Source organism: Falco punctatus (genome assembly GCF_963210335.1).
Source record: "Falco punctatus genome assembly, chromosome: Z".
Classification (NCBI taxonomy): Eukaryota; Metazoa; Chordata; class Aves; order Falconiformes; family Falconidae; genus Falco; species Falco punctatus.
In genome coordinates this window covers 23,239,164-23,259,693 of record NC_137586.1, presented here as the reverse complement: position 1 = coordinate 23,259,693, position 20,530 = coordinate 23,239,164, and the positions used below count along the sequence as shown (strand labels likewise).

The 20,530-nt window shown below is 40.4% G+C and overlaps 2 protein-coding genes across 4 annotated transcripts in view; both read right to left on the bottom strand.

Annotated features, from left to right (window-relative positions):
• RGS7BP (regulator of G protein signaling 7 binding protein) overlaps positions 1–12,926 on the bottom strand; it is a 53,686-nt gene extending 40,760 nt beyond the window's left edge. The window contains exons 1-2 of the mRNA XM_080372860.1: positions 4,018–12,926; positions 1,180–1,346 (exon numbers count right to left, since the gene is read on the bottom strand). Coding sequence (XP_080228986.1) covers positions 1,180–1,346; positions 4,018–4,176 — 326 coding nt within the window. The 5' untranslated portion in view covers positions 4,177–12,926. The remainder of the gene's footprint in view (positions 1–1,179; positions 1,347–4,017) is intronic.
• Positions 12,927–18,503: 5,577 nt separating this feature from the next.
• The window catches only part of RNF180 (ring finger protein 180), a 104,860-nt gene continuing 102,833 nt past the window's right edge, over positions 18,504–20,530 (bottom strand). For all 3 annotated transcript variants that reach the window (XM_080372845.1, XM_080372846.1, XM_080372844.1), the window contains one exon: positions 18,504–20,530. This exon is cut by the window's right edge. The gene's annotated coding sequence lies outside the window, so the exon portion shown is untranslated.

The following is a 20,530-nucleotide window of genomic DNA, read 5'->3' as shown; positions in this document are numbered from 1 at the left end:
TTTGAGTCTGAAAGTGCACAAGATCAATTTCACTACTGTTTTCTTCCACATTTTTAGTGCACTGGTTAAACAGAACTGTATCTTTTGGTTGGTTTGTTTGTTTGTTTGTTTGTTTTTAATTCTCAGAGACTTTAGTAACTTAAAAGCACATATTTTGTTTGAGGAACCAATCTGAAGTCACAATATCAACTTAAGAATCTTTGCACAAAATCACATCTCAAAACATTGACAGTTCTTCTAAAATGACCAACTAGTGTTTTCTTATGTTTAGTTTGTTACTGCCGTCTTCCCTTACATACGAAACCTATGACAGATTTCTCATATACTTTGAAGTGATGAAAGAAATTTCAACAGGGTTTAGGCAGAGCTGCAAAAAAATATATGGTGGATGAGGCAGGTGCAGAAAGTTCTAACAAAGTATAGTCAGAGAGGCACAACTCAGGAGGCACATGTGTTAACACAAATGCCCCGACCACCATACTGTGAAGAATGTACAAATAATTAGGCTTTGTGTAAGCAGCATGAATTCCCATTTTGTAAGACGCAGCCACTTATGCTCGTTTATCTTTTCCTCAGGTATAGTCTCAAGTATGTGATGATACATTCTATCACCCTGGAAAGGAATGTATATGATGCCATATCAAACAATACATGAAAATATTATATGCTGGCAAAGCTTCAGTCCTTATTTTAATACAAATAAGGATTTAAATACAAGCAGACTGTAAACACAAGTTTTCACAATAGTATTTGTATTCCTCTCCCTCAAATAATTTTCACCGAATTATATTTTTGCCTGATTTTGTTAAGTCTCTAGTTGAGCTAGTTGTCTCTAACTATTCAAACAGGTATATCCAACAAAGGACTGGGCTGAAAGCCATTGCTATTTCACACTCGAAAGGCAAGGCTTCTCACTCGATACAGAGTAAAATCCTGTTTGTCTTACACAGAAGCACCCACTGAAATCAGTAGGATACCATCTTGGTAAAAGGACCAGAATTTGACCCAAAATTGCACTATCATAAGGATATGAGCATTCTATAAGAATTTATGGTCATATGTCTCTATGCCTAAAACAGAAACACAAGTTAATGCTTTTGCTGTAAGTTCCCAAATTGTAGTATTTAGCAAAGATGTGCATATGAGTACAGCTTTAATTAAATATAAGTAGACTCCTACCCAGAAATTGCTGCTAGCTTTTGATGAGCCTGATAGGCCATCTCACATCCTCGAGTCCGAGTTTTGTGCATTTCTGCATGCAGAGATGGACAGGTGGCTGAGACATCCCCAATGGAAATGACCAGCTCCCGATACAGAGCCACCTGGGTATTGAATTCCTGGACAAGCTGAAAAACAAAGAGGATTTACTTACATGAGACATTTAACTACACTAGTGAAAACAATGAAGTTTTTTCAAAAAATAAAAAAATACGTCCTATCTAGGGGCTTGTTCCTGCTGCTCTCAATTTCATGGCATACAGGATCAAGAGACCAAGATTTAAGAAATGACTAGGGCCTCCTCGGCAGCTGCCTCTTCTGTGAGCTAGAAATGTTCCTTTGCAGGAAAGTAGTGTTTCTGCTTTTAATCTCTGAAAGTGTTCAAGTTATTAGTCTTAAATATTACGCAGACAAACCCCCAGCTGTTTTACTAGTAGCATAAGTTTATTTTTTGCTATCACAAAAGACAAAAATATCTCCAGAAATTATTGCCTTTGCTCCTCCTGCTTCCTGATTAACAGCACAATTAGCCATTGGAATGTAGCATTTGCTTTTACATTGGCGATTTTGCTAATTTATTTTGTAACAATTTCTGTTCTGTCACTGGCCTCTAACCCAGATTGCAGAGTTAATTGCAATAACCCAGATACGAAGTTACTCTCTGAGAAGGCAATAGGCAGATAGGCACTTTCCAGTTAGGATTCTAGAAAGCACTTTTTCCAATGCATGGGTGGGAAAAACAGACAAAGAAGTAAATAAACACTTCAGCCTTTACAGAAATCTAATATTCAGCAGATACACATGGATGCTATTGGATAAATGGGTAACTTTTACTGTGATGGAAAGTTCATTATTGTGTAATGCCACTGACCACATATGTGGGATTGTATTTTAAGCAAATGAAGCATTTGCTGTCTTTTGAAAGAAAGCATATCAGACCATTTGCTCCACATGGTGGAGGGGATGGAAGGCTGGGAGCAATAGAACAGGATATTTATTTATGTGTGTTTTGCTAATTTTACCTTAATTTCCAAACTACAAAAAACCAGACAAGACTAACTAATTCTGCAGCCACCATTACCATTGGGAGTTCAACATATCCCAATATGCAAGCATGCTAAAACCTGGCTTCTAGCAGATCTACCAAATTTTAAAGTCAAGACCTCAAATACTCAAACTCAGAAAACAAATGAGTTGCTTCTCCTGCAGTATTACATTCTGACTCTTCATGGATCCCACTGTAATTACTCTATATAACTGAGAACTAGTATTTGGACCCATTTTTGGTCACGCTTAAATTTCACTGTAACGAGTAGCCAATAGGTTTCTCTGCTTCTGGAGCAGCAAAACAACCCCAGTGCATCCAGTACACCTGTACCCTCCCACCCCCAAACCTCAAACAAAACCAAAAGCACACCCCAAACAAAGCTCTAGGCACAGTATTTGCTAAACCTGGCTTCAACTCTCTTACTCTGCAGCTTAAGAGAATGCATGAAAGCAATGGAGAGAAATAAAAAATAGTACTATGTTGTGTCAGAGCATAATTATACTGCAGTAAGCAAAAAGCGTTCCATCCTGCAGCTGGTAACTGGTTGTGCCAGACACATTTTGCCAGTTCTCACTTGACAACCCTTGTCTGAACCAGACACATTCAGCCACCTCAGCATTGCCATGGAAAACAAAACCACTGATGTTGCAGCATCAGGACAAAGAACAAGAAAAAAACCCCATCACTGGTTTTATCTCCCAGCTCTTACTGCACCTTAACAACCCATCTGTAAACCATATTTTATTTCTATTCAGTGGATTCTACAAACCTAGCACTTGTTTAACTAGCTGTATGATGCTGTCAGCAGTGAGAAAAAAGGCAGGCCCCAGCAGGACCCACTTGTTGGGCGTATTTATGGAGCCACCGAGGCAGCTTTTGTAGCAGGTACATTTCCAATGCTACTGGACAGAGCTTTAGCAGGATCCAGATTTTGCAAGTAAAGTAGCTGCAACTTCATTTGTTTTCTACTTTTTGTCACTGGTTAGAGAAGCAATTCTGGGGCCCAATGTCCAGCTGATTGTAGCTCAAGGAGCTGGACAGGTGGTATATGGCGCTGGTTTGGAAGAAAGTGTCAGGATCCAAACATTTTTAACACGAATGGAGGAAAATGTCACACCACAACGTGACAGTCCAAAAATAATATGGATGCAGGTGCTTGACAGTTTTACAACTGCAACCAGCTGCTCTGGGGCAACTGGAAGCAGGTACCACGTACGCCAGGGACAGAATTTCAGGGCCGCAAATTGCGAGTCCTGTTTTAGAAGGGTTTTAGAGCCAGAGCGTGGTCGCTGCATAAGACAGCAAGCAGCGAGTGCAGCGACCTTGCGGAAGCAACTATTTACCTATTTAGGCTCCAGCGAGCACCAAATCTGGGGGGAGGTTTGGCCGGATTTATAAAAAAGCAACTCCAGCTGCTTGGCAGCACCACGAAGGTGGCGCGTACTGGGGCGATGGCTCCGGGAACAGCAGGACAAGGCGCCCGGCTCCGGTTCCCGTCCTGGCCGTCCCGCAGCGTCCACCCGCCCGGCTCCCCGCGGGGCTCGTCCTCCCTTCCCTCCTCCCCTCTCCCGCGTTCGAACGGCCACGAGTGAGGCGACAGGGCAGCACCCCACGACGGGGACCGCAGTTTTAAAAATAGTGCAGCTGCACGTGACGAGAATAGGCAAGCTGGCGGGAGGAGCGGCACCGCCGCCAGCCACGGGAGCGCTGGGGAACGATGAGAATCAAGGCAAGCCCCCGGTGGTACCCACCATCTTGCAGTCGTCCAGGGCTCTCTGGGTCTGGTAGGCGCTGTCGGAGCCGCTGCCCCGCCGTTCGCTGTCGCGGCCGTGCGGCGAGGTCTTGCTGCCCTGGAAGATGGAGGCGGCGGAGCGGGGGCGCTTCCTGCGCCCGCTCGGTGCAGAGCTCATGCACACGCATCCGCCGCGCGGAGCCGCCCGCCGCGGGGACCCGCGGGCGCGGGCAGCGCCTTCCCCCGCCGCCGCCGCCGCCCCGGGGAGGGGTGCGGGCCCGCGCCGCTCGCCTCGGCCCGGCCGCACGGCGCCGCTCACGGCAGCGAGCGCGGTTGCTGCGGGCGATAGCCTGGCGCCTGCGGGAGAGCCCCGGGAGCGCCCTGCGGCATCGCCTCCGCTACCGCAGGGAGAGGCGGAGGGGCTGGCGCCTTCCCTCCTTCAGCAGCATGTCAGTCCCCGCGGAACCGCCCCGCCGGTGGCATGCTCTGCCGCCCTCCTTCCAGCAGCCGGCGCGGGGGGGGCCGAGCGCGGCCGTGCCCGGCGGAGCGGGGCTGCCTCCCCCCGGCCGCCGGAACCCGCCCGATGCTGCCGGCGGGGGAGCCCAGCCCGCCCCGCCACTCCGCGCTCCCGCCTCGGCGCCCGCCGGCAGCGGCTCCGCGGGCCGGTGGGGCCCGGCGGCCTGACGCTGTCAACAGCGCGCCGCCCCCGCGGGGCGGGAGCGCGGGCGGCAGCCGCCCCCCGGGTCTCGCCGCGCCCCCCGAGCCGCCGGCGGCGGGGCCTCGCTCCCCGGGCGCCGCGGGAGGCGGGCCGGGGCCGGGGCGAAGCGCCCTGCCGGTGCGCGGCCCGGGGAGGGGCCCGGCAGCGCCTTCCCTGCGGGCGGCCGGCGGCGCTGCGGGAGGCGGCGGGGCAGCGTGCCTGCGGGCGGCCGCGCATCGCCCGTCCCGCCTCTGCCGAAGTTGTCGGCACTAATCTTCGACGCGCCTACCAAGGAGATATTTTTGTCCTTAGCAAAGGCTTGGCTCGCTGCTCAGACTTGTTTTCTGCCGCTAGAAAACGTCCTAGAGAAAAATGTTTGGGGAGTGAGGTGCAGCTACGCTGTAGATCGTACTTGTGCCTTATAGAAAAGATTAAATAATAATCCGTTGGAGAAGTTGTTCCCGCTGTGCTCGCCGGTGCGCTTGCAGTTCACCAGGCTGATGCTCGCAGTCGCCCCCGGCCCTGGCACCAGCCCCTCCAGCAGACGGCTGCGGGGCTGTGCCGGCCCCGTGTCCCAGCCGCTTTCGCCGGGGACCGAGGGGACCGCGCTGCCCTGGGGCAACCTGTGGCCCGGGCCAGCTCCAGCTCCAGGGCTGGTCCTGCACCTCTCCGTAGCCGGGTAGCTAATGGCTGTTCAGCTCACTTCTGGTACAATTTTAGTTCCTCAGGACATTAAATAAAAGGGATTTTTTATGTTTCAGTAATGTTCTTGATACCAAAAGGATGCAAACGCGCCACACACAGAAACGCAGTCTTCCTGAGGAGCTCGGAATATGCCAGCGATGGCACTCTGGCAGGTTGAGAGCTTCTTTTCAGGCTGGGCTGAGCATCACTGTAACACAGACACCTGGTATCTACTTGAGTCCAGACATTGCCTATTAGTCTACTTTGAAACTTTTTTTAGACATTTCTTGCCGTTTTCCCAGAAATGGAAGCTACTGATGCATGTTGATGGATTTGCAGCGCTTCCAAGCACTGCCATCACTTTAGGTAAAACTAAAATGACCTTGTAATTATGATGCTACTGTTGTAAACATACTAGATCTTCAGCATCCAGAGCAGCAAGAACTTGGAGTTTGCAAGTGCTATTTTAAGGGCACCACTTTGGTTGGTTGGTTGGGTTTGGGTTTTTTTGTGTTTTTTTTTTTTTTGTTTGTTTTGTTTCAGACTTAATTTTATTACTCATAGGAAATGAATCCTTGAATTTGGTGCTGCATGAACACAAGCTTTGAGCCAGGGCATCATATTGCTTCTATATACAGACAAACCATAGCCTCATGACAAGGAAAATATTTTTAATACTGGCAATAAGCAAAATGAACACATGTCCCCACACCTACATAGAACAAAATATATATTTGTAAAGGGAAATTAAAACACAGTACTATGCCACATTAATGCTACTGTTTCAGTCGTTGGTTATGTATCACTTTAGCCGTATGTTTTAGTCTTATTTCAGTGTATTTCTAGTCTTATAGCAACAATAAAATGACACTGATTCTAAAACCCAACAACAATAATAATAAATCTGCCATAGAGTGCAGCATGTTTGCTTGTACATTACCTGTCTTGGCTGAATTTCTGGTCCCTTGAAGTCAATGACAGAAGTCTCGGTGACTTTTAAGAAATGTTAGAGCTTAGTTCCTGTGGATATGTCTGCCCTGTATAAAGCTGAGTCACAGCTGAGTTTTGCCCTTCAGCCAACATCTGGAACGGTTTTGAAGTCCCAGTGACCTACCCTGTGTTTGCTTTGAGTATTTGTTTCTTCAATATGTCCACATTTAGAAGTGGATCTGGTGATTCTTTCTGGTGATACCAGTAATATATAAGACTGCATGTTTTCTGAATTCTTCCAGCTGATCTCTGAAATCATCATGGAATGTGATGGCATCCCGGGGTTATCTTGGAGAAGCAGGAGTGACAGGGAACAAGTCAGTCTGGGACATGTAAGATGCAATAATTTTTATAGGTGTCCCAGTTCTGGGGCTGGGGAGAAAAGCTCCAAGCTAAGCCACCAAATGCTGTCACAGGGTCGGCTGCGGGAGCAGTAAGAGTCAGTTTGACAGTGTAAAAGACCAGGAAACAAAATGCTCTCTTGAGAAAACAGAGGGTATATATGTTGCAACACTTTCCTGCAAAGACAGGCATGATTCTGTCCTCTTGTTCAAACTAGGATTCCTGTCACAAATGGCCTTATGCTAGCTTCGTCTCCTAATGTTTAATGGATTGCAACAAGCAGGGGCTTGTTGCTCCCTCCCGCAGCATCCTCTCAAGACCATAGGTAGGTGACCTGGAAACAAATTCAGAGAACACTTGACCCATTACATAGTCAAATTCTTTGGCAACTCCACAGCTCATAATTAAATAAAAATAAATATGTAGTTTTTGCTATACCAAGCCTATATTGTTATCCTAAAAATTGAATTGAGATAACTTTTTGCTTGGGAGTTTCTCTTGTTCTGTTTTGTTGTAATCATTGTCTAATCCATTTATTTCTCTGGTCATTGGCATCTGGTAATATTTTCCAAGAGAAAGTAGAATGTAATGGACTAGATAAGTTATGAAAGAGATGCTGGTTAGCTGAGAAATGTGAGGAGATGTCTTTGGAGGAAAAAAATAAAGTGGAAAAGAGACAAAGGAATAGAGAAGGTGAAAAAGGCCATTTCTGTAGAAAGAGGTAGAGAGAAAGAACAGGAAATCATGACACAGGCACTGAAGAAATAAAGTAATTCTGCATGATTTCATTAGGACAGAAAAAGAAAATGCAAGTTTTAAAGCTAGATTGAAAACAAATACTTAAGAATAACAACAGAGACTTTTTCAGATTTCTTTAAAATATTTTTTGAAAGGAAGTGAACTGCCTTTCTAAGTAAATATAGTATGTTTTAAACAGAGCACAAATTTATTCCCTGGAAAGGCAGGGTCAGATCAGTGTCTGGAGGTAAAGTGCTCCATTTTTGTACCAGGTTTACTGTGGAGTAAGACTGTTTAACCCTCATAAACAGCGGTGTAATAACGCGTTTGAGAATATCAGCTTCAGTGGGCATTTCTTTTTAGTAACTATTTCCTGCAGGCTGGGATATTGGGAAAGGAGTACCACAGGAGATACTATTCTGGCCTGGCTCCTTAAATAAGTCTTTTATGTATCCAAGGTGTTGACCCTCCTACCTTCAGAGATAGTCCAGCAGTGCCAGATCCCTGCATCCCTTCTCCTCTGCCTGTGCTCTGTTCAGGGCTTAGCAAGCCAAATCATTTTGTAGCAAAGATTGTACATTAGTATATTTTTAGTGTCTACTAGTCTAACACCAATATATAGAAAAATATTATAGTCTCTTTAAAAGTCAATACAATGTTTTTGACTCCAAATACAGTAATTGAATCTTTTTTGTGAAATGTCTAAAGATAATTTATGTAGATACTCCTCAAAGCAAAGACATCTCTGTCCTGTGAAATGTATAGCCACAGTTCAACACAGACTAGCAATATATTTGATGAGATTGTAAAGAAAAGTAATATTTTCCTAAGTTCTCTTGTGTCAGTCTCAACAATTTCCAAGTTTACTAAGAAAACCAATGTCCATGCATTGTATTAGCAGTGGAGATGCCGAGGAAGAGGCTTATTTCCCTTGTAGTCACTGAAAGTTTTTAAAAAAGACAGTGATTAGTGAGTCTGTCTGCAGGTCAGCCCGGTATAGGCATGTTGCTCCTGGTTATGAATGCATGAAACAACATGCTTAAGCTAGCAAAAATGTCAAAATGGTTTAGTCTGTTTTGCCGGTCTTCTCTGTCAGTGTTGCAAAAGACAGTTTTATAACACTTAAGTCATGTACTGAGGGTACTAGAGATTATTACTGTGAGATTTTAGGCACTTGAAAACTATTGTATTCCTTAAATCAGAGAATGAAATAAATTCTATATCAGATAATCCAGGATATGTTCTCACCTTCTCTATTTTGTGTACAATATGTATTTAAATGTGTAATTTCAACATGATTTTATATGGAAATATCTGTGGGAACACTCAGGTAGCTAGATAACTGTTTCATATTTAGGCAGATTTGCCCAGCACATTATAGGATTTAATGACAAAGAGATCTAAGAAAATAGCCCATACAACAGATATTTTTTGCTTTCACCTCTGAGTGGTGAATTTATTAAAATAAAATTTATTTAATAATTTATAAAGAATTATTTTTTAAAAACATAATACTACTAAAATAATGCTAATGTAATCAGCACTTCTGTTATTATGAGAAAAAAACAAATGCCTACTTCAAAAAAATAAACATTAACATAACAAAACTTCGAAGTGCAGAAATTAAGTATTATTTCTGAAAAGAACAAGGCTAACATTAGTTTCTCATTATGAAGGTATCAATGGAATAATTTGCCTTTAGCTTTAGTGTAGTGAGTAGAATACAGAATGGTTGCAATAAATAAATCTAAATTTGCCTTAATGTTATCTTTTTACGATAGAGAATCTTGCATAAATGCAAACCCCACAATGAATGGAAGATAAAAAAGACCACTGATAAATCTTCCTGTAAATGTCTGTAAAAAAACCAAGAAAATTATCTTTGAGGTCATAAAGCACAAAAATGGAGCTAACAATTACAAGCTAAGTTTTATGATATCATTTAAATTCCTTATGAATCAAAAATCCCATGACAAATTTTGTAAATGACTGGGTAGTAAAATATTAAAAGAAAGTCTTAAATATAATAAATCTGTACATTATTTATGGCATGGTGAAGATTAAACTCTTAAAGTAAAACATTGGTATTATTAAAGTAGAATAGGAAGACCTATGGAAAAGAAAAAACATGGATTTGTGAGGAGCTGTAAGACATGGATGTTTAAGAAATCAATGCCTATAGATGTTACCAGTGCTTTGCTGCTTCAAAAATGCAATGTTTGGCATATAGTGGGTTGGAAACTGCTCGATGAATGCATAGAAGGAATATGTGGGGTTTGTGGCTTTTTATTAAAAGCATAAATTGCAATCACCTGTGTATTCAGAGAACGTATACTTAATTAAAAAACCCCCAAGTATAGTCTTTTGAGGATCTGAGAATAATGCATAAATACCAAACCCAAATAATCTTCATTCCCTTTAGTCCTACAGCAAAAATGCCTGGCCCAATACAAAGACCCTCCAATACATCTTCAGGAATGTTTTAAAAAGTCATATGATTTATAGAAGTGGAATAGATAGCAAAAATTGTAGTCATAATCATGTCCATGGTTGTTCTGTAGACCCATGTGGTTACTAGAAATAAAAGTTCTATACAAAATTTCTTGTTTATTCAGCATGAGAAATGGTTTGCCACTGTGTCTATACTATCTTCTAGTCACATGGCTCAGGCGCTCAGAAATGAAATAGCAAGTACATAAACCATACCAATGAGAGGAATCTTGCTAGTAGGATGCATGTGTACATTTTTTAAAGAAATACTATTTTTGTAATATTTTTGCTATTCTCTTCTGAGATTTTAAAAAGCAAAAGCTTGGTAACATTTAAAGAAGGACAATTCTTTTCAGATTTCAGAAGCAGGTCAGGGATAGTAAAACTTCACTGCTTCACTGATTATCACAAGGAGTAATCCAAATATAACTTTCAGAGCTAATAAATTAATGAAAATCTGGAAACTAAATCAAACTGGACATTCAGGCTTAGTCATCTTGATAAAATTCTGTGTTATTAAGAAGATGAAAATACAACTCAAAATTACTAAATTTATTGGAGGCAGCAGTACTCCAAAACCTCCTCTGTTTGCCACCTGAATTTGGCCTTTGTACTGGCTACTTCTTATCTCGACTCATTCCTGTCCTGATAACTATTCACTAACTGCATGCTTGAAAGAGATACTGTAGTCCTACAAAGCAAACTTTGAGTTCAATTTCAGTTATTCTGTTGTTGCACATTTATGTTAAATGGTCAGAAGAGATACAACATTGATTTTTGAAATTATCATTACTTCACTTTGGAATTAATGTTTTATGGAAAGGGACAGAAATGGTTCACATCCCCTTAAGAGCCATCATCCTGACTGTTACCCTGCAGGTTCAATACATTTTCACATTTAGAAGATTATTTTAATAACCACAATTTCATATTTTCTTTAATGAAAGCTTAAATCACATGGAAAATTATGTGGTTTCCATGAAAGTGTCATTACAGCTCACCACAATGACTTAATGTACTTTTGGTACATGGTAAGTGCAGCACAGTTCATTTTTATGTGAAAATGCACTGTGGGTTGAATCAAATGATCAGTGATTTCAGCAGGGAAACCTGAGCTCTTGTTCTGCCTTAGAAGCTTTTTAGCCTTGCCCCTCTGAGTAGCTGCACTGAAGCCAAGCCATTCTTAACATACTGCCAAGTGCCTTTGTTGTACTTGTCCTTAATCAGCAATCAACCTGCTTTAACCAAGCCCATCAGTCTGCTAAATTCACATTTTTGTTTCATTTCATGGGTATAATTTTCAACTGAAAACAAAGAAACCCAAACCTGTAATTGTTCTTGATGAATGCTGGGCACTTCTGAGAATCTGGCTATGCGTGTGTGACATACAAGGATAATAATGAAGACCTTCCTTTTTTTGCTTTCCTGACCTTCAAATATTACATTTAAAAAAAAAAATCTAGAAAAGGTTTAAGAATGATGGTACTGCCTGATGTTATTCCAGGGACATTCACTGAAAGCAGGGAGAGTTTTAAGGAAAACTAGAACTAGGGAATTTAAGAATATGAGAAAAAGAATATAAAAATCAACCAAAAAAAAAAAAGCATGTTTATCCACATGGAAGCAAATGAAAGATCCTCTCACCCCAGTATTTTAGAATGGTAGAATGGTGGCTTCTCAGAAGATGCTGTCTGGGATTTTCAGTTTTGTTGTTTTATTATATGCACAATTCTGCAAACTATAGTAAGTTGAAGATTGCTTTAATTTTCTCTCTTTACCTGTGCAGGAAGTTTGGTAATACTTATTGTGGTGTGGTTGTGCTGGTTTGCTGCTGCAGGCTTGCAGTTTTACCTTGTTGCTTGCTTATTGAGGTGATGGAGAGATTTATGGGTAAGAGAAGTGGCCTTCTCCTTGTGGTGGCAGCTGCATTGCTTGGAACTTGCAAAACACATGGATGAAGGCTCTGGCTGGCACCCTCCATCTCCTCTAATTCTTCCTCTTCCTTTCTGCTTTGCAGGTGATGGAGATAAGAGCCTTTTCTAATAATTCTGACTTGGGCTTTGGATGATAGCGAAATAAACAGTTTTATAAGAGTAAAAAAATATTTAAACATGATTATGAATCCTGAAGGGGGAGGGTTTATGGAGACATATTCAGCGGGACCAATGTTTCTGACAATGTATTTCAAAGGCAAAACCCCCAAATCAAACACCAAAGCAGCTCAGTTTTAATGTATCTTACTTAGATTGAGAAAAGGACACAGCATGTGGGAGTACTTGCAGAGATTTGGAAAGATATAGCATATCCTTGTCTTGAAATATGTTTTTACAATCCCACTGAAGCTGTTGTGCTGCCAGTAAAGATCTAAAGATTTGAGAATGTGTGGGAAAATTACTTGGGGGGTAGGGGGGCTGGGAGGTTGGAATTAGAGAAAACTGGGACCTAGTAGAAGCATGGTATTACAGAAATGTTTTTAGGGTAAAATGCAGCTATGGCTTTCAGGATGGCTGGCACGGACGGAGTCTCCCTGGCCAGGGCTCCCTAACCACACACCCTGCCGTCTGAGCACCTGCTGGTGGGAGTAACGGAGGCTGGAGCGGAGCGGAGACCCCGCGGCCAGGCTCTGCTGTGCTCCCTGCGGGAACGGGAACTCGATGGCACCACACAGCTGATACGTGCATAGCGGTTGTCACACCAAGAATACATGAGAAGATGTCCACTGCTGAGCCGACCGTTTTTATTTTCTTAGATGTAATTATTACATTTAATTTTTAAAAATTATTAAATTTAAATTATTTAATTATTAAAATTAAATAATTTCCTTAGATGAAACATTCTCATTGCAACACCAACGCACACCTCCATCCCAAAGTCACCTGCCTTTGGGGCACTGCCACACCTCACTGGGCAGGCGACACCAGCCCGTAACAGAAGTGTGTGTGACTGGAGTCACTCAAGCTCCACCTAAATGCAAAGAAAACGGACTGGCCCTGAACTGGAATAAGTCCAAAGCGGGTGTGTGTGTGTGTGTGTGTGTGTGTGTGTGTGTGTGTGTGACTTGTTATCTAAACTCACGAATTATCACATGCTGTTTTAGTGTTTAACTATGTGTTAAACGAATGTGTGCACAAAGTTTAGGTCAAGCTGACTCTCTAAAGTTGTTGAAAGTGAAGAAGGAAGGGACTTTTAATCAAGGGAGTCAGCCTTGGGAAGGACGGGAAACAAACAATGGATGGTGAAAAGAACACTGTTATCTCAGTTATGCAGAAAGAAGCTTTCAAGTGAGGAAAGCTCTGGCCACAAAAGGAGACAAGCTGATAGGTGTTGCAACCCCCCCACATCAACAGAAAATTAGTTGAAAATAGGACAGAGGTAATTGTGGCAGTGGGAGATTGCGACCTCTGACTCAAATAGCCCCCCGAGAGAGGGCAAAACCCCATTTGGGGAGCAGGCGTAGTTAGCAGAAAGCTTCCGTAGTGCTGTATGAGGATGCGCGCTGATCTGCCTTAGAAGCGAGACACTTGTAGCCAGTCCTGTGTATGGTCAATGAATGTGCAACGTACTGTGAAGTACAAAAAGTGGATAAATGAGGGGAGAAGTTAGGGAAGACTCCATCGTAACTCCTGGGATCAGTCGATGGGCTGAACCTGTCTTGTCCCGCATAGGCACACCTGTTGGGTAAGAACTTGATTCTGTGACTAACCCATGCTAGCTGTTACTAAGTGTGTTGTTTTAAGCTCATTTTACAGTCAGTGTATTATCACTGGCAATCTTTGAACTTGATTCTGTCACAAACTCGTACTTTGTATAATAGAAGTCTTCAGCTGAAGTTCGTTTTGTATAAAAATCTTCAGAGGTTTGAGTAGTTGTTGCAAGGGACTTGACTCAGTGATGCTGTCTGTGGCGGTCCCTGTGTATGTTAGTGGAATCACCCTGCGATACAGTGGGCTGTCCAAACACAGATAGACAAACTAGTCAGACACAAATGTTGCATCTTGGGGAACTGACAGGCTGATCAAATATAAAGGGTTTCAGGAAACCCCTCTTCTTAATGTGACAGAATGTATGACTACTATCCTAAAAATATAGGACTGAATTACTGTATAAAGGCAAAGAAATAAGTGCTTGGTTTCAGTGTTGTTTCATGGATTTGCATTTTTGTTCGTGCCTTTTCTTTTTTCTTTCTTTTTAACCTTGTCCTGTTGTTTCTTTGCTTTAATTCTTTCATGCTTTATGCCATACAGTTTTTAAATTGGCCTGTTTTCATCTTCTGTTTGTTTTTCTAGTCTCATATTATCCTTCTACTCTATAGTTTGTCCTTATTTTTCTTATTCTGTTTCTCACTTATTTCTCTGTTGTCCTCATTCCCATCTGTTTTCTCTGTGTGTTCAAAGAATAGGTTTGTGTTCTGTTCTTCTAAATGACAGTTGGAACTATAGTTTGGAAGTTAGTGTGTCAGATCTCCTAATATAAGCAAAATCAAAAACTTACCCTGCTTAAACTAAAACGCATAATGAGGGGAAGATTTATTATATAAATGAACTTTAAAATTACATAAAAATTCATATACAGACACAGACTACAATATACAGTAGCCTTACAGGGCCAGATCCCTAAACCTGCCTTTGTTAATCACAAATGACCACAGCAGACTGGAGAAATTGTTTGGAATACATGCTACAGATACATATATCTAAAATATATATCTATATCTATCTATCTATCTATATCTATATCTATATCTATCTATCTATCTATATGATGGATTAATATCTGCTTATATACTGTTTCTTCCCCTTCTCCCTGTGGAATGCCAAAGCTAAGGGAGGACAAAATTGTTTGAACAGCTCAAGGTGTGATCAATGGGTGACTCTTAACATGAGGTTAACATGAGTGTGGTTCAGCAGAGGCCTGCTGAGAATCCAGCTCTGTTCAGTGTTTCCCGTATCCCTCAGATGACAGTACTGGGAATATGTTTATTAAATCAAATGACATGAATGTGAAAAGGATAGCTGCTGGAACTTAGACCGATGAGAATTCATTGTGATCCTGACAAATCAAAGATACCTTCTGATAAAATGTTATGAAATTGTGTAAGGGAATGTGTAAGATACTGCACTTTGTTTTCCAGCATACAAAGGTAAGATTGGTGTAGGTAAAACCCTGCAGAACAGCAGCCAGGCATTTTTGTTGATATGAAGGTGAAGCTATTAGTAAGAAAACCGCTATCACACAGGAGGCAGAATTAGCATTACAGATAGGAAGATATGTGAAGTAATTCTACCTAGTATTTACTCAGTCTTGGCTTTACCAGTTGGTAAAGACCTATCCAGTCTGGTGCCTTGCACTTCAAGCAAGATGTAGGGCACTCAGAGAGAACAGAAAGGGAGAAAAAACTGTAAGATGGGCTAGAAAACGTGAACTCCATAGAGACTGGAAGTATTGGAAGTAGATGACTGAGGGAAAACAGCAGTTCTCAAGTACAAAACCTGCTACAGCATAAGGAAAGGAGTAATGTGTTTTTTTTTTCTGGCATCACAGAAATATATAATAAATTTCAGCAGAAGGATTCAGGTTAGATTGAAAATTCTTATTAATGTTAAGGATAGTGAAGGACTGGATTAGTTTTCCACAGAAGACTTTAACTGAAGGTTTTTAAGAGAAGTGTAGACAATCTGCCAGAAATTACGCACATGTTGTTAATCACCCCTTGGGATTGGGAGAGAAATTGGATTATAGACTCCTCAAGGTCCTTTTCAACTCTGTTGTTCTTAGACTTTTTGGGATTAAAAAAATATTGTCAGCTTCATAAGAAATAATAACTTATAAATATTCCTATAGGAGGTAAAAACTTCTGCTTTTGCAACCTTCCCCAGTCTTATGAAAGGGTTTCTCACTTCATGGAAGTTTATTTCTCAATTCATGAGACAGATGCTTTCTTCCAGTGTATTTGCTACTATTTACTTCAGCATCTTTTCCACTTTCCAAGTTCAGTACTGCTGGAAGCAACATTTCTTAACATTCTGTTACTGGAAATCCTTTTCCCAACAGAGCACTGGCAAAGTGATTTAATGACAGCAGTATCAGTGGTAGTGAATATTCCAGAAATTTGTACAGCTTTTAAAGAGAAGGGTAATAAAGAAGTGGGGAAGAAACAAAGGACAAGAAAAGGAGAAATACATACTGACATGAAGAAACAGTGGAAAAAACTAAGCAGCAACAGAAAATGCTTATGAATGATGAAATAAAGTGAAATGGAAAATGTTAAGAAAGCAGCTATTTAGGAGTGAAGGTCAAAGTGAGAAAACGCAAGTCAGTAGGATGCTTAAAAAGGGCAAGTCCACATTTTCCTGTAGACTTTCTCTATTTTTTGCTCCTGTTCTACTGACACACCACCTGCTATTGACATTTGAAAAATAATGGAGTGTTCTAAGCATTGTTCATCTGGTTTATTTGTAAATATTTTCAGTTATTTTGAGGAAATGCCAAATGAAAACTTCACTAATTCAGCAATGAAAAGGAAGATACAAGTATGAATGAACAGCCACAAAAGTGTTTCAAGTGGGGCTGGTTTTATTTTGTTTTTTCCTTGTAGACTTGCAACAGATATAAAAAGTTCGATTCCCTGAATCCACTTAGTATTTTTAGTGGAGACTGCTTAAATCCATCACCTTTATGTGTAGCAAAAAAGGAAAATACATGATTCCTATTCTAAATGTGCTGCCCACTTGCAGTCTTTGGTAAATGAATCTAAGGTAAGTTGAATTTCGTAATACCTGTATTTTGTTGGTTTATTCCCAGTTGTGTGTTTTCATCTGCAGCGTGTTCTTACCTTAATGCAGCCTGTGGTCTTTGCATTGTCAACACAGCCTGAATTCTTGATGTGATGAGTAAAAAGACATTGTTTTGATCCAATGTCTGAAGCAGTGCTCTGCAATCCTCAGCATAGACCTTGTCGCAGCAGGACAAGCATGTAATTTGTGTAAATGCAGCATCTTTGTGGCTGTACCATTCCCTGTTAGAAGTGTACTACAGTATGTCTGTGCTCTGCAGAGCCCAGCCTCATAGGATACATAGGCTGTAGGGCATTTACTTTTGCAGACTCTTCCCTAAAACTCCTCCTACAAGTGGACAGCCTTCTTCAGGAATGAGAGAAGAGACACAATTTGCCTCTAAGACTGCAGAAGTAAAAGGAAAATTGTATCCCACAAGTATGAGGCCATAATATAAACTCACCAATCAGCAGTAACTTCTTTGAGAAAGAAAATGGCTCATCTCTACTCTTAAGTGCTTCTTGTAGCAACTTTAGGACCATTACTGCAGGTAAATCGAAGACCATTTAGTGCTATGTGAGATTCTCAGTTTGGCCTAAATCTGCTTTGAAAATTCACAGGAAAACCATCCAAAGTGTGCTTTTTAAGGAAATAATGTTTAATAAACAGAGTAATTGACTCTTAGTTGAGACAGACTTTGCTTTTTTTGGGGGCAGCAGGTATTCAGACTCCAAAATGAGATTGTGACAAATAGTTTCAGAACTAGTAGACAACAAAACTGGCTACCAAAAACAACAGTGCGGTAACCCAGAAATAATGCAACACAAGCTAGTTTGTTTGGCAACTGCCTGTATAAATAAGGCAAAGGTCCTTTAGGGTTGCTAAGCTTCTTATGGGCCAAAAAGGGAAAACAAAAATATGTCAAATAGATGATTCTTTGTCATTATGGATTTTTTGTTTTGTTTTGCTCTGCATTTCCTAATGTATCTGTGGATTTAGTTGGGTGGAAGGATGACGTCAGCTAGTCTTTTTTCAGTCCTTACTATTTCTGGTTACTCTTTTGCAAAGCTCAGAGGCTAGTTAATTTTTAGGAAGTAAATCTAATTCCTTATAATGAAATTTCGTTTCCTGCTGTTGTTTTACATATAATCCAAAACAAGAATGTGTACAACATGAAACATGAAAAGATGATATTTTTCAAAGAAACGTACCATAATTGTATCCAAAAAATGTGCCTGTGTACACACTAACATCATATCCATATTATTAAATAGTACTTCTACTCATGCTAGTACTATTTCCAGTTTAATTGGGATTTTGCCCTTAGCAATTAAATCCTCTGCAGAAGCAGCTTAGCATCCAGAACCTGCTAGGATAATTCATTGAAGAGGGACATTTTCAGGGACTACACCAGTAGCAGATCCAGGATTTGTACCAAAAGCCCACTTAGTGCTGCCTTTATGTAGGATTCTGTAACATACACAGATCTGAGAATACTGTGGCCAGTATTTCTTATGCCTACTGTTGTACTATTTAATGTTTTTTTGTAGGCTACTGATAGTGTTGGGTTTTTTTTCCCCTCCATATTATTTCATGTTCAATACAGAAAATAATACCGTACTAAGATGAGAGATTTTTTTTTACCTCAACTATCTGGCTGGGCATTAAATGCAAACTTTTCCTTGAGCCTTTATAATATAATGCTCCTATAAGAATGATTTAGGACTGTTTCAATTTATATAACTTGTGAATTGAAAGGTGAACAGAAATGTCTTCACAATTGTGTATCTAGCATAGCTGCAAAAATAAATTGAATTGATCCAGCTTTTTTTAAAATAAGGGGAAGACAGTCTAAGTCCCCCTATCGAGTCTATTTTAAGGACAAGCTGAAGTTTATATTTCTTCAATCTCTAGCTTATGGGGAATGATAAGAAAAAGTGGCACTTGGCTAAAATTTAATTATTTGTATTAATTTTTAACAAGTATGTTCTGAACTTATGTTTAGGAAACCATGCGTTTTATTTTGGTGTTGGATATTGTGGATGAGTATGTACAACAAATGCAGTTTTCCAGGTTTCCTCTGCAATGTATATGACAGATTTATTTTGGAACCATTAGGTCACAGCACAATAAAAATAAAGTAGTTAAATGGAATAGTATAAAAACTGGATTAACAGGCTAGATATCTCTGCTACTAGAAACAAATTAACTTAAACTATACAGGTTATATCAAAGCAGCTAATGAAACATCTGTAAAACTTAAAACAGAAGGAGCAGAACTTCTCACAGTTTATGACACAAATGAAGTGTCAGACTTGTACAGCATATACATGGAGTACATCTGATACTAGTTGGCCGTGACTGATTATGAAATGAAAAAGATTAATGGAACACACATTATGGAAAAAATCTGAATTTATAATTTTCTTTAAAAAAAATAAACTTTGGTTAATTCTTTCAGTATAATTTTCAAAGAATTGATGTTCTGGGAAATTCAGAAAAACATTTATGTATAAAATCAGTGATCAGTATGTATACTCAGAACCTTCAGGTGGGTGTGATTTTCTTAATTAGTTATTTAAAAAATAAACAGCTAATAAGAATTAGGTTAAAATTTATTTAAAAAAACAATAGTTTTCTATGGCCATATCACTAATATTGGGCCAGAAAGCATCTCCATATTCCTGGATTTAGAACTTTACCATGCCTGCATCCTGACTCTGTATCTGAGTGTGAATTTAGGGGGTGGGAAGCTGTAAGCGCTCTCTATTCTGTATTATTCTAGATGCAATTAACTATATGGTGTTTACATTGTGGCCATGGGATTTTCCTGCTTTTATAAATACAGTTTATTTTTAACAGGAGTTTGTGAACTTGCCCTTCTATCTTGAAATGAGATCCGTATTTCTTCCCAACACAACTCGACTGGCTTCAGTAAACTTAGACCACAGAGGAATGTGGCCTATTTTTTTTTTTCCAATTATTTCAGTTAAATTTTTAATGGAAGGTTACTCTAGTGCATCCATGAGTTGATTACTATTAAAATACATCACCTTATCAAAATTAGTTTTAAGATCACCTATGAAAATGGCATTTAGAAATCTTGTTGTTTATCCAGTTTGATCCTAAAATATTACTGTATCTGCAGAACATAGGAAAGCTCATAGTAGAAGACAGTACCCTTGACATCCCTCTGTGTGTTACTTCCTGAATTCTTGAGAAAATCAGTTTATAAAAGTATGTGAATTATGTCTCATATGAATTATATGAATGGTATATAGATTAATATGAATTAATTTATCCTTGACATAGCTGCTCATTCAACAGGCAGAAGCAATGACAGAGTGAAAGAATGCAGCAATCAATAACATTCTGTTTTATGGATGTTGGGATTTTCTAATTGAAAGATCACCATCGATAAGAACCTTCCTTTATTACAGATATTTATTAGTAATACAGCTGTAACACCCTAATCCCTAGATTTTTATACTTAAATCCCTTAAGTGATTGTTGCTGTTGAGTTGTGTGGTGTATTCCTACCGTGAATAAAATATTTCTGACAAAATATTTGTCCTGGTTTCAGCTGGGATAGAGTTAATTTTCTTCTTAGTAGCTGGTGCAGCGCTGTGTTTTGGATTTGGTGTGAGAACAATGTTGATGGCACACTGATGGTTTTAGTTGTTGCTGGGTGATGTTTTTACTTAATCAAGAACTTTTCAGTTCCTTGGGCCCTGCCGGCCAGAGGGCTGGAGGGGCACGGGAAACTGGGAGGGGACACGCCAGGACAGGTGACCCAAGCTAGCCAAAGTGACATTCCA